The sequence below is a fragment of the Pseudophryne corroboree genome, chromosome 6 (genome assembly GCF_028390025.1).
Source record: "Pseudophryne corroboree isolate aPseCor3 chromosome 6, aPseCor3.hap2, whole genome shotgun sequence".
Taxonomy (NCBI): Eukaryota; Metazoa; Chordata; class Amphibia; order Anura; family Myobatrachidae; genus Pseudophryne; species Pseudophryne corroboree.
Window position 1 is genome coordinate 343,184,306 of NC_086449.1, and position 14,571 is coordinate 343,198,876.

Below are 14,571 nucleotides of genomic sequence, written 5' to 3' on the forward strand. Positions count from 1 at the left end.
CAGCCGCAGCAGTGTACCGTAATTGCTGGCGGCGCCGCTGCAGCTGTCCCTATCCTCCCGCATTGGCTGGCTGCCGCTGCTGTGCATGCTGGGATGAGGGAAGCGCATTCCAGCATTCACAGCAGTGGCGGCCAGCCTATGTGGAATGAGAGGAACAGCTGCAGCGGCGTTGCCACCAATTACATAGCGCTGCTGCAGCTCCTTCCCTCCACCTTCTCCCTCCTCTTCCTTCTCCGCTGCTGCTCCTCTCCCCCTCCGGCACAGGCGGCTTGTAATGAGTCAATTTCACTCATTACAAGCTGCTGACTTTAGGGAATGGGGGCCATTGCGCCCTCAGGGCGACTGTGCTGTGTGCCAGGCACACCTGACACACACGTAGTTACGGCACTGTCCACCGCTGTCAATGAAAGTGCAGTCCTTCAGGGATGAAAGCGCACTTTGATTGCATGCGCACTGTTACCGTGGCATATTTTTTCAAAAATCGCTCAATTGCGATTATTGCTAAAATGAAATGCGACCAGAATTAGGTCCATAAACAGCTAATGGGCCCTACACATTAGGCGATATAACTGCACAATATGAACGTTCTCGTTCATTAATGAATGAGAACTAGTTCATATCGTTCAGTATGTAGGCACCAACGATGAATGATTCGCGGCCCCATGCTCGTTCATCATTGGTGCCGGGTCGCTTATGCTTGCAGGCCAATATGGACAATCTCGTCCATATTACCATGCACTGCTATGGAGCCGGGTGAAGTTATACCACACAGTGTGAGCCGAAAATCACATTATAGCACACAGAATGAGCCGAAAATTCACATTATAGCTCACTGAATAAGCCGAAATTCACATTATAGCACACTGAGCCGAAATTCACATTATAGCACACCGAATGAGCAGAAATTCACATTACGCAACATAGATGAAGACAAAATTCACATATGCCACACGGTATGATCCACAATTCAGGGCCAGGGAGATTGACAGCAGGGTCAGTGACAGAGAGACAGTGACAGAGAGTGGGACAGCAGTGACAGAGAGAGGGACAGGGACATAGGGAAACAGGGGAAGAGTACCTGAGCAGTGGAGGGGGGTGTAGTCGGCGGCGGTGCAGAGTTGAAGGCCCTGGGCAGCGGAGAACGTGGGCGGCTGCAGTGTGCAGAATGTGGCTGGCGGGGGTGAGGAGAATAGCAAGCCGCAAGAGCCTCCTCCCAGTTCTCCCTGAGTCCCAGCAGCGCAATCGGCAGAGTGGCGTCGCGATGATGTACAGACCCGGCCGCGGCGGAGTCTTCCTCTTCCTGCAGGGGGAGGGATGCAATCATAACTGTGCCGTGGCGGAGTCTTCTTGTTGCAGGTGGGGGTATATGATTTTGAGTCGGCGGGGGCGCGATCGTAAGTGTAGTGCCTGGTGCCGGATGGCAAACAGGGCACTGCAGTTACAATCGCACCCTCGCCGACTCAAAATCTTATACCCCCGCCTGCAACAAGAAGACTCCACCGCGGCACAGTTATGATTGCATCCCTCCCCACCCCAGCAGGTGCAAGTGCGGCTCTTGTTTGGTGTCACCCCATTGAAGGGTGACACTGGAGTGCGGGCAGCAACCCCCCTCACCCTCCTCATGATGCCACTGATATATATATATATATATATATATATATATTTAATTTGAAGTAATACTGGATTATATTGAAATTAACAGTTTATTTGGTACAAATAAATGGTACTGATTTCAATACAATCTTTAGCGGAAAAATAAATAAATATATATATATATTTATATATATATACATATATATTTCCAAATAAGGGGAGCACTCACCAGTCTTCAAGAAGGTATAAGTTTTATTCAGGTCATCAATGACAAGCAGGTTAGATCGACGTTTCGGTCATGTTTCTGACCTTTGTGCTCCCCTTATTTGGAATTACATTGGAGTTGGAATTCTTTTCCCTCATTGGATGTCACCCCAGCATATTACTGCTCTAACGTGAGTGCGGACCCTCTATCTGTATATACATATATATATATTTAATTGACAGTGTATTTTTTTTACTGTAAATACTAACTTTTGATCACACTCAACTGGCAGAAGCCAGAATCCAGGGAGTGATAGCTGCTGAAGACTGAGGTGCGCACTTGCAGAGCCGGTCCTTCCTCTTGTAACGCAGCGGCTGCACTCCTTCTACAGGTCACAGTCCCCTCCCACTTCTCCCTCCCAGCATGGCAAGCGGCACTAGCATGCGCGATGACGTCATCACATCACGCTGTGTGCGCTTTCCGAGACCCGGCCGCGGCGGTGTTCTGCAGGGTTGTAGGCGCCGGACGGGTGTGTAGCTCAGTAGCTGTTTTTAAAACTAGCTTGCGTGTGTCTGGCGGACCGGCATTGATAGCGGCGCTTACTGCTGGGGAGGCGGGGTGTGCACACTGCCGCGGACGTGACACTGGGTGAGGATGTGCTGATGGGGGTGCGGGTGTGCTGCTCTATTTGGTGTCACCCCATGGAAGGGTGACACCCGGGTGCGGGCCGCACCCCCCGCACCCCCCTCATGACGCCACTGGTGTGGGAGCTTGGGTGCAGCGTCCGTTCGCTGCGCGGTACCTCAGAAATACAGTCACTGAAGTCTTCTTTTCTTCTGCTACTCACCTGCTTTCTGACTTCTGGCTCTGTAAGGGGGTGACGGCCGGCTGTGGGAGTGAGCATCTAGGCGTACCCAGCGATCAGCACCCTCAGGAGCTAATGGTGTCCTGTAGCCAGAAGAAGAGCCATTGAACTCACTGGAAGTTGGTCATACTTCTCTCCCCTAAGTCCCACGAAGCAGGGAGACTCTTGCCAGCAGCCTCCCTGAAAATAAAAAACCTAACATAAGTCTTTTTCAGAGAAACTCAGTAGAGCTCCCCTGTAGTGCGTCCAGTCTCACTGGGCACAATTCTAAAACTGGAGTCTGGAGGAGGGGCATAGAGGGAGGAGCCAGTGCACACCCCTTTTGAAAGTCTTAAAGTGCCCATGTCTCCTGCGGATCCCGTCTATACCCCATGGTTCTAATGGTGTCCCCAGCATCCTCTAGGACGTATGAGAAATAATTGTTTACAAAAGAGATTTATGGGTACAGTCCAATTTACCCTGTGAGCAGAATAATTTGATGTACTTACTTAAACTGTGTGACTTTGCTGAATTCATTAAATCTGGTAATGATGCTGATATCAATGAAGGGCTTGGGTTCTGCAAACAAGATAAATTGAGATAGTAAAAAAAAATCCATTAAGGCGCAAAGATAGAAATTGAAAAAAAGGAAAGATTAACAGTTTTTTTTTTAAAGCATAAAGCTAGTAGATTTAATTACAATTATCAGATTTTGGTAAAGACCTCATGAAAATAAGAATTTACTTACCGATAATTCTATTTCTCGGAGTCCGTAGTGGATGCTGGGGTTCCTGAAAGGACCATGGGGGATAGCGGCTCCGCAGGAGACAGGGCACAAAAAGTAAAGCTTTAGGATCAGGTGGTGTGCACTGGCTCCTCCCCCTATGACCCTCCTCCAAGCCTCAGTTAGGATACTGTGCCCGGACGAGCGTACACAATAAGGAAGGATTTATGAATCCCGGGTAAGACTCATACCAGCCACACCAATCACACTGTACAACCTGTGATCTGAACCCAGTTAACAGTATGATAACAGCGGAGCCTCTGAAAAGATGGCTCACAACAAATAATAACCCGATTTTTGTAACTATGTACAAGTAATGCAGATAATCCGCACTTGGGATGGGCGCCCAGCATCCACTACGGACTCCGAGAAATAGAATTATCGGTAAGTAAATTCTTATTTTCTCTATCGTCCTAGTGGATGCTGGGGTTCCTGAAAGGACCATGGGGATTATACCAAAGCTCCCAAACGGGCGGGAGAGTGCGGATGACTCTGCAGCACCGAATGAGAGAACTCCAGGTCCTCCTTAGCCAGGGTATCAAATTTGTAGGATTTTACAAACGTGTTTGCCCCTGACTAAATAGCCGCTCGGCAAAGTTGTAAAGCCGAGACCCCTCGGGCAGCCGCCCAAGATGAGCCCACCTTCCTTGTGGAATGGGCATTTACATATTTTGGCTGTGGCAGGCCTGCCACAGAATGTGCAAGCTGAATTGTATTACACATCCAACTAGCAAAAGTCTGCTTAGAAGCAAGAGCACCCAGTTTGTTGGGTGCATACAGGATAACAGCAAGTCAGTTTTCCTGACTCCAGCCGTCCTGGAACCTATATTTTCAGGGCCCTGACCACATCTAGCAACTTGGAGTCCTCCAAGTCCCTAGTAGGCGCAAGACACCACAATAAGCTGGTTCAGGTGAAACACTGACACCACCTTAGGGAGAGAACTGGGGACGAGTCCGCAGCTCTGCCCTGTCCAAATGGACAAACAGATATGGGCTTTTTTGAGAAAAAAACCACCAATTTGACACTCGCCTGGTCCAGGCCAGGTCCAAGAGCATGTTCACTTTTCATGTGAGATGCTTCAAATCCACAGATTTGACTGGTTTTAAACCAATGTGTTTTGAGGAATCCCAGAACTACGTTGAGATCCCACAGTGCCACTGGAGGCACAAAAGGGGGTTGTATATGCAATACTCCCTTGACAAACTTCTGGACTTCAGGAACTGAAGACAATTCTTTCTGGAAGAAAAATCGACAGGGCCGAAATTTGAACCTTAATGGACCCCAATTTGAGGCCCATAGACACTCCTGTTTGCAGGAAATGCAGGAATCGACCGAGTTGAAATTTCTTCGTGGGGCCTTCCTGGCCTCACACCACGCAACATATTTTCGCCACATGTGGTGATAATGTTGTGCGGTCACCTCCTTTCTGGCTTTGACCAGGGTAGGAATGACCTCTTCCTGAATGCCTTTTCCCTTAGGATCCGGCGTTCCACCGCCATGCCGTCAAACGCAGCTGCGGTAAGTCTTGGAACAGACATGGTACTTGCTGAAACAAGTCCCTTCTTAGCGGCAGAGGCCATAAGTCCTCTGTGAGCATCTCTTGAAGTTCCGGGTACCAAGTCCTTCTTGGCCAATCCGGAGCCATGAGTATAGTTCTTACTCCTCTACGTCTTATAATTCTCAGTACCTTAGGTATGAAAAGCAGAGGATGGAACACATACACCGACTGGTACACCCACGGTGTTACCAGAACGTCCACAGCTATTGCCTGAGGGTCTCTTAACCTGGCGCAATACCTGTCCCGTTTTTTGTTCAGACGGGACGCCATCATGTCCACCTTTGGTAATTCCCAACGGTTTACAATCATGTGGAAAACTTCCCCATGAAGTTCCCACTCTGCCGGGTGGAGGTCGTGCCTACTGAGGAAGTCTGCTTCCCAGTTTCCATTCCCGGAATGAAACACTGCTGACAGTGCTATCACATGATTTTCCGCCCAGCGAAAAGTCCTTGCAGTTTTTGCCACTGCCCTCCTGCTTCTTGTGCCGCCCTGTCTATTTACGTGGGCGACTGCCGTGATGTTTTATCCCACTGGATCAATACCGGCTGACCTTGAAGCAGAGGTCTTGCTAAGCTTAGAGCATTATAAATTTACCCTTAGCTATATTTATGTGGAGAAAAGTCTCCAGACTTGATCACACTCCCTGGAAATTTTTTCCTTGTGTGACTGCTCCCCAGCCTCTCGGGCTGGCCTCCGTGGTCACCAACATCCAAAACTGAATGCCGAATCTGCGGCCCTCTAGAAGATGAGCACTCTGTAACCACCACAGGAGAGACACCCTTGTCCTTGGATATAGGGTTATCCGCTGATGCATCTGAAGATGCGATCCGGACCATTTGTCCAGCAGATCCCACTGAAAAGTTCTTGCATGAAATCTGCCGACTGGAATTGCTTCGAAGGAAGTCACCATTTTTTTACTATGGCCCTTGTGCAATGATGCACTGATTTTAGGAGGTTCCTGACTAGCTCGGATAACTCCCTGGCTTTCTCTTCCGGGAGAAACACCTTTTTCTGGACTGTGTCCAGAATCATCCCTAAGCACAGGAGACTTGTTGTCGGGATCAGCTGCGATTTTGGAATCTTTAGAATCCACCCCTGCTGTTGTAACAGTATCCGAGATAGTGCTACTCCGACCTCCAACTGTTCCCTGGACTTTGCCCTTATCAGGAGATCGTCCAAGTAAGGGATAATTAAGACGCCTTTTCTTCGAAGAAGAACCATCATTTCGGCCATTACCTTGGTAAAGACCCGGGGTGCCGTGGACAATCCAAACGGCAGCGTCTGAAACTGATAGTGACAGTTCTGTACCACGAACCTGAGGTACCCTTAGTGATAAGGGCAAATTTGGGACATGGAGGTAAGCATCCCTGATGTCTCGGGACACCATATAGTCCCCTTCTTCCCGGTTCGTTATCACTGCTCTGAGTGACTCCATCTTGATTTGAACCTTTGTAAGTGTTCAAATTTTTTTAGATTTAGAATAGGTCTCACCTAGCCTTCTGGCTTCAGTACCACAATATAGTGTGGAATAATATCCCTTTTCTTGTTGTAGGAGGGGTAATTTAATTATCACCTGCTGGGAATACAGCTCGTGAATTGTTTCCCATACTGCCTCCTTGTCGGAGGGAGACCTTGGTAAAGCAGACTTCAGGAGCCTGCGCAGGGGAAACGTCTCGACATTCCAATCTGTACCCCTGGGATACTACTTGTAGGATCCAGGGGTCCTGTACGGTCTCAGCGTCATGCTGAGAGCTTGTCAGAAGCGGTGGAACGCTTCTGTTCCTGGGAATGGGCTGCCTGCTGCAGTCTTCTTCCCTTTCCTCTATCCCTGGGCAGATATGACTCTTATAGGGACGAAAGGACTGAAGCTGAAAAGACGGTGTCTTTTTCTGCAGAGATGTGACTTAGGGTAAAAACGGTGGATTTTCCAGCAGTTGCCGTGGCCACCAGGTCCGATGGACCGACCCCAAATAACTCCTCTTCCTTTATACGGCAATACACCTTTGTGCCGTTTGGAATCTGCATCACCTGACCACTGTCGTGTCCATAAACATCTTCTGGCAGATATGGACATCGCACTTACTCTTGATGCCAGAGTGCAAATATCCCTCTGTGCATCTCGCATATATAGAAATGCATCCTTAAATGCTCTATAGTCAATAAAATACTGTCCCTGTCAAGGGTATCAATATTTTTAGTCAGGGAATCCGACCAAGCCACCCCAGCTCTGCACATCCAGGCTGAGGCGATCGCTGGTCGCAGTATAACACCAGTATGTGTGTATATACTTTTTATGATATTTTCCAGCCTCCTGTCAGCTGGCTCCTTGAGGACGGCCCTATCTATAGACGGTACCGCCACTTGTTCTGATAAGCGTGTGAGCGCCTTATCCACCCTAAGGGGTGTTTCCCAACGCGCCCTAACTTCTGGCGGGAAAGGGTATACCGCCCATATTTTCTATCGGGGGGAACCCACGCATCATCACACACTTCATTTAATTTATCTGATTCAGGAAAAACTACGGTAGTTTTTTCACATCCCACATAATACCCTCTTTTGTGGTACTTGTAGTATCAGAAATATGTAACACCTCCTTCATTGCCCTTAACGTGTGGCCCTAATAAGGAATACGTTTGTTTATTCACCGTCGACACTGGATTCAGTGTCCCTGTCTGTGTCTGTGTCGACCGACTAAAGTAAACGGGCGTTTTAAAACCCCTGACGGTGTTTTTGAGACGTCTGGACCGGTACTAATTGTTTGTCGGCCGTCTCATGTCGTCAACCGACCTTGGCGCGTGTTGACATTATCACGTAATTCCCTAAATAAGCCATCCATTCCGGTGTCGACTCCCTAGAGAGTGACATCACCATTACAGGCAATTGCTCCGCCTCCTCACCAACATCGTCCTCATACATGTCGACACACACGTACCGACACACAGCACACACACAGGGAATGCTCTGATAGAGGACAGGACCTACTAGCCCTTTGGAGAGACAGAGGGAGAGTTTGCCAGCACACACCAAAAACGCTATAATTATATAGGGACAACCTTATATAAGTGTTTTCCCTTATAGCATCTTTTTTATATATTTCTAACGCCAAATTAGTGCCCCCCCTCTCTGTTTTAACCCTGTTTCTGTAGTGCAGTGCAGGGGAGAGCCTGGGAGCCTTCCCTCCAGCCTTTCTGTGAGGGAAAATGGCGCTGTGTGCTGAGGAGATAGGCCCCGCCCCTTTTTCGGCGGCCTCGTCTCCCGCTCTTAACGGATTCTGGCAGGGGTTAAATATCTCCATATAGCCCCCGGAGGCTATATGTGAGGTATTTTTAGCCAAAAATAGGTTTTCATTGCCTCCCAGGGCGCCCCCCTCCCAGCGCCCTGCACCCTCAGTGACTGCCGTGTGAAGTGTGCTGAGAGGAAATGGCGCACAGCTGCAGTGCTGTGCGCTACCTTAAGAAGACTGAGGAGTCTTCATGCCGCCGATTCTGGACCTTCTTCTTGTTTCAGCATCTGCAAGGGGGCCGGCGGCGAGGCTCCGGTGACCATCCAGGCTGTACCTGTGATCGTCCCTCTGGAGCTAATGTCCAGTAGCCAAAGAAGCCAATCCATCCTGCACGCAGGTGAGTTCACTTCTTCTCCCCTAAGTCCCTCGTTGCAGTGATCCTGTTGCCAGCAGGACTCACTGTAAAATAAAAAACCTAAGCTAAACTTTTCTAAGCAGCTCTTTAGGAGAGCCACCTAGATTGCACCCTTCTCGGCCGGGCACAAAAATCTAACTGAGGCTTGGAGGAGGGTCATAGGGGGAGGAGCCAGTGCACACCACCTGATCCTAAAGCTTTACTTTTTGTGCCCTGTCTCCTGCGGAGCCGCTATCCCCCATGGTCCTTTCAGGAACCCCAGCATCCACTAGGACGATAGAGAAATTAAATATAATTCAGTGGTTTGCAAGCTTTCTGACACCTTAATTTCTATTAAATAAAGATTATATTACAATTAAGGGGGTTATCCTGTTTGCAGAGAAAACGTAGCAATTTATCGCAGGTCAGCTTTTTGCAACTATCGCACAAAACTTGGAGCAAAAATGGCGTATCGGGGTATGCACGCTCCCATTTTTAGCACCTATCCTATTCCAAAGCCTAAAAATAACAAACAAAAAACAACAGGATTTACATGATAATTCTACACGGCAAAACCAGAGATAAGTATAGGAAAAACGGGTATTATAAAAGTCTATTAGTGGCCATAATAAAACCATTTGGTGTACTTAAATTGGGTCAAATGGCTGTTATATGTATTTTTGTAAAAATGTGAAACAATTTTTTCCAGCAAAATAAGTGCTCTCATTAAATTAGGAGTACATAAAAATGGATGTAAGTATATAAGTATATATTTGGGTTATTTATAGGCACTAAAAAAAAAAAAAAAAAAGTACTCCCACCTGCAAGCCTAAAAACACTTGTCACACTCATAAAGCACCGCAATATACCTGTCCCATACCTTGTACCCCAACTTCCATCACTTTGCATTTTTTAACCCCAAAAATGACGTCATTATTGACCAGTTAAAAATAATTAAAAACTTTTAAGTGCCTAATTAGTCATTCAGGGTGTCCCAGGGGTTCTGAACCAAATCCCCCCATTTTTTCATTAAAATAGTTATTTTGTGCTACTAATCACTTGCTCAGGGACAGTGAAAGCAAAGTTACGATAAAACCTATGGAGACTTTTTCGACAATAACTTTTCGCAACTAATTGGATACTGATTTTTCGCAATTTTTATTGACTATCCCCCTAAGTACAATAAGGAAAAAAAAAATCTGTATTCATTTTTACTTGAATATAATTCAGGGAATCAGCCGTATACATCTATCCGGCCTGTTGCTGGACTCTATCCCATCACACTAATGTTTTCAATAGAGGTGCATGTTAGCTTCATGTACAAATAACTTCCATTTAAACAATATTGTTTAAATTATTATTTAGTTTAAATAATGTTATATAAATGGGCTACATAATGTACATTTACAAATGTCTGCAATATGCTGAACATAACATGTTCTAAAGTAAAAGAACATAATACATTTTGCACAGCATTATGACATTTACGTCATAGCTACTAAAGTTGGTGACACAATATAAATCAGGCAACATTACAAAATAAGATCTTTACCAGAGTCCAGAGCAATTGATTTTGGAGGTGCCACTGGATGGAAGACTGCAGGGAACATGGAACCAGGAAGCTGGTTATCCACCTGTTAAAATACACAAGCTAGTAAGACTTGTAAGGGAAACAGGACAAGCTCATCTGAAAACAGACACACCTGGAGAGTAGCAGAAATAACCCAATTGGCAATGGAACACTTTAATGCTGGCCAACCCCTCTTTGGGCCATCAATACCAAAAAAGAATCTATACGCCCAATTGAGGCAGTATGGTTAATAGAAATCCATAAAGTATGGACAACATCCAACAGATGTGGAAGTAGAAGATGCTACTGCCCCTGGAACAACTGGGAGAACAATATCCTAATTCTAAAAAACAGGGGGTGACATAGTGCTTACTATCAGTCACTACTTAAATAACAAATTACCTGCACTCCTTTTAGCAGCTGCAGAACAACCAGATAGCAAAACTGGTATACAAAAACCACAATAACAATTAAAATGACCAGCACTTTAGGGTGTACAGGTGTTGGTTTAAATATTTTTAGATGGCATAAGAAAAAAATAAAATAAAAAATAATTATATATATATATATATATATATATATACACTGCTCAAAAAAATAAAGGGAACACTTAAGCAACACATCCTAGATCTGAATGAATGAAATATTCTTGTTAAATACTTTGTTCTTTACATAGTTGAATGTGCTGACAACAAAATCACACAAAAATTATCAATGGAGATCGAATTTATTAACCCATGGAGGTCTGGATTTGGAGTCACACTCAAAATTAAAGTGGAAAAACACACTACAGGCTGATCCAACTTTGATGTAATGTCCTTAAAACAAGTCAAAATGATGCTCAGTAGTGTGTGTGGCCTCCACGTGCCTGTATGACTTCCCTACAATGCCTGGGCATACTCCTGATGAGGTGGCGGATGGTCTCCTGAGGGATCTCCTCCCAGACCTGTACTAAAGCATTCGCCAACTCCTGGACAGTCTGTGGTGCAACGTAGCGTTGGTGGATGAAGCGAGACATGATGTCCCAGATGTGCTCAATTGGATTCAGGTCTGGGGAAAGGGCAGGCCTGTCCATAGCATCAATGCCTTCGTCTTGTAGGAACTGCTGACACACTCCAGCCACATGAGGTCTAGCATTGTCTTGCATTAGGAGGAACCCAGGGCCAACCGCACCAGCATATGGTCTCACAAGGGGTCTGAGGATCTCATCTCGGTACCTAATGGCAGTCAGGCTACCTCTGGCGAGCACATGGAGGGCTGTGCGGCCCCCCAAAGAAATGCCACCACACACCATTACTGACCCACTGCCAAACCGGTCATGCTGGAGGATGTTGTAGGCAGCAGAACATTCTCCTTGGCGTCTCCAGACTCTGTCACATGTGCTCAGTGAGAACCTGCTTTCATCTGTGAAGAGCACAGGGCGCCAGTGGTGAATTTGCCAATCCTGGTGTTCTCTGGCAAATGCCAAACGTCCTGCACGGTGTTGGGCTGTAAGCACAACCCCCACCTGTGGACGTCGGGCCCTCATACCACCCTCATGGAGTCTGTTTCTGATCGTGTGAGTAGACACATGCACATTTGTGGCTTGCTGGAGGTCATTTTGCAGGGCTCTGGCAGTGTTCCTCCTGTTCCTCCTTGCACAAAGGCGGAGGTAGCGGTCCTGCTGCTGGGTTGTTGCCCTCCTACGGCCTCCTCCATGTCTCCTGATGTACTGGCCTGTCTCCTGGTAGCGCCTCCATGCTCTGGACACTACGCTGACAGACACAGCAAACCTTCTTGCCACAGCTCGCATTGATGTGCCATCCTGGATGAGCTGCACTACCTGAGCCACTTGTGTGGGTTGTAGACTCTGTCTCATGCTACCACTAGAGTCAAAGCATCGCCAGCTTTCAAAAGTGACCAAAACATCAGCCAGAAAGCATAGGAGCTGAGAAGTGGTCTGTGGTAACCACCTGTAGAACAACTCCTTTATTGGGGGTGTCTTGCTAATTGCCTATAATTTCCACCTGTTGTCTATTCCGTGTGCACAACAGCATGTGAAATTGATTGTCAATCAGTGTTGCTTCCTAAGTGGACAGTTTGATTTTACAGAAGTGTGATTGACTTGGCGTTACATTGTGTTGTTTAAGTGTTCCCTTTATTTTTTTGAGCAGTGTATATATATACACACACACAGACAAGAGCCCTTACTCACTTAACTCACTGACAGACTGACTGATCACTAATTCTCTTACTTTCCGATACTATACGATAGGAAGCTGAATCTTAACTTAGGTGTTCTTCAGGTGGGAAATCGGAAAACTAAGTAATTGGCTGGTTGACATAATGATGTCATTCATTAAAGATGCGTGGCTTGCGTTTCGTGAACGATAACGCTGAAACGGACAATTGGATAGAAATTTGGATTTGCACCTCCAGTGTGCAGAATTTCAATAAATACAAAAATGGTCCTTTCACTTTTAACCATATTTACTATGGGTGCTCCTCGGGTAACGCCAATAACCATGGATTAATATTTACTTACATTAACACGTCTCAAATGTACATCTCTATAGATTTACCAAATTATTAACACTCATGTATATGTACAATCGTGAAAATCAGAAAGTCCAGTACGAAGAAAGGGTAGAACAGCTAGTAGTATATAAAATCAGCATATATCTGATAAAATAAATAAAAAATAAATAAATAAATAAAAAAGAATCATAGCACTGTGGAGGGAGCAGTTGATGGAAACTATACATTTTGCTGTAGTATATTAAATCCTCCCCTAAAGATCAATATTTAAGGACTCCAATCTGTAATGTCCTGTCCAGTATTAGTGCATTCATAAACTGGACAGCAAAAAAGGATAGAGAAATAGTCCACAGAGTTGAGACCTGGAGCCTGGGAGCAATCTCCCTGCAGTTTATGCCGATTCTGCATGTGCGCTTAGCAGCACTGTGCTCATCCACTCTGGCTTGATGGATGGGCCAAATGTCTCTGATGTACAGACCTGACTTCCAGGATGGTATGGAAGCCCGATCCATCAGATGAACAGTGTCCATTTGGCTGGAGTGGCCACTTAAATGGAAACCAAGCACTGTGGGAAACAGATTATGGGGGTCATTCCGAGTTGTTCGCACGCAAGCTGCTTTTAGCAGCTTTACACACGCTAAGCCGCCGCCTACTGGGAGTGAATCTTAGCTTCTTAAAATTGCGAACTAAAGATTCTCTAAATTACGACCACACACCTCTTAGCAGTTTCTGAGTAGCTCCAGACTTACTCGGCATCTGCGATCAGTTCAGTGCTTGTCGTTCCTGGTTTGACGTCACAAACACACCCAGCGTTCGCCCAGACACTCCTCCGTTTCTCCAGCCACTCCCGCGTTTTTCACAGAAACGGTAGCGTTTTTTCGCACACACCCATAAAACGGCCTGTTTCCGCCCAGAAACACCCACTTCCTGTCAATCACACTCCGATCACCAGAACGAAGAAAAAACCTTGTAATGCCAGGAGTAAAATTCCTAACTGCATAGCAAATTTACTTGGCGCAGTCGCACTGCGGACATTGCGCATGCGCATTAGCGACTAATCGCTCCGTTGCGAGAAAAAAATAAGAATTTACTTACCGATAATTCTATTTCTCGTAGTCCGTAGTGGATGCTGGGAACTCCGTAAGGACCATGGGGAATAGCGGCTCCGCAGGAGACTGGGCACAAAAGTAAAGCTTTAGGACTACCTGGTGTGCACTGGCTCCTCCCCCTATGACCCTCCTCCAAGCCTCGGTTAGGATACTGTGCCCGGACGAGCGTACACAATAAGGAAGGATTTTGAATCCCGGGTAAGACTCATACCAGCCACACCAATCACACCGTACAACTTGTGATCTGAACCCAGTTAACAGCATGATAACAGAGGAGCCTCTGGAAAGATGGCTCACAACAACAATAACCCGATTTAGTTAACAATAACTATGTACAAGTATTGCAGACAATCCGCACTTGGGATGGGCGCCCAGCATCCACTACGGACTACGAGAAATAGAATTATCGGTAAGTAAATTCTTATTTTCTCTGACGTCCTAGTGGATGCTGGGAACTCCGTAAGGACCATGGGGATTATACCAAAGCTCCCAAACGGGCGGGAGAGTGCGGATGACTCTGCAGCACTGAATGAGAGAACTCCAGGTCCTCCTCAGCCAGGGTATCAAATTTGAAGAATTTAGCAAACGTGTTTGCCCCTGACCAAGTAGCTGCTCGGCAAAGTTGTAAAGCCGAGACCCCTCGGGCAGCCGCCCAAGATGAGCCCACCTTCCTTGTGGAATGGGCTTTTACAGATTTTTGCTGTGGCAGGCCTGCCACAGAATGTGCAAGCTGAATTGTACTACAAATCCAACGAGCAATAGTCTGCTTAGAA

General features: G+C 46.5%; 1 protein-coding gene across 3 annotated transcripts in view; it reads right to left on the reverse strand.

Moving 5' to 3' along the window:
* Positions 1-14,571, reverse strand: part of VPS13C (vacuolar protein sorting 13 homolog C) — a 950,377-nt gene that overhangs the window by 133,971 nt on the left and 801,835 nt on the right. For all 3 annotated transcript variants that reach the window (XM_063926503.1, XM_063926502.1, XM_063926504.1), the window contains 2 exons: positions 10,155-10,236; positions 3,152-3,221 (listed from right to left, as the gene is read on the reverse strand). In XM_063926503.1, the coding sequence (XP_063782573.1) occupies positions 3,152-3,221; positions 10,155-10,236 (152 nt within the window). The remainder of the gene's footprint in view (positions 1-3,151; positions 3,222-10,154; positions 10,237-14,571) is intronic.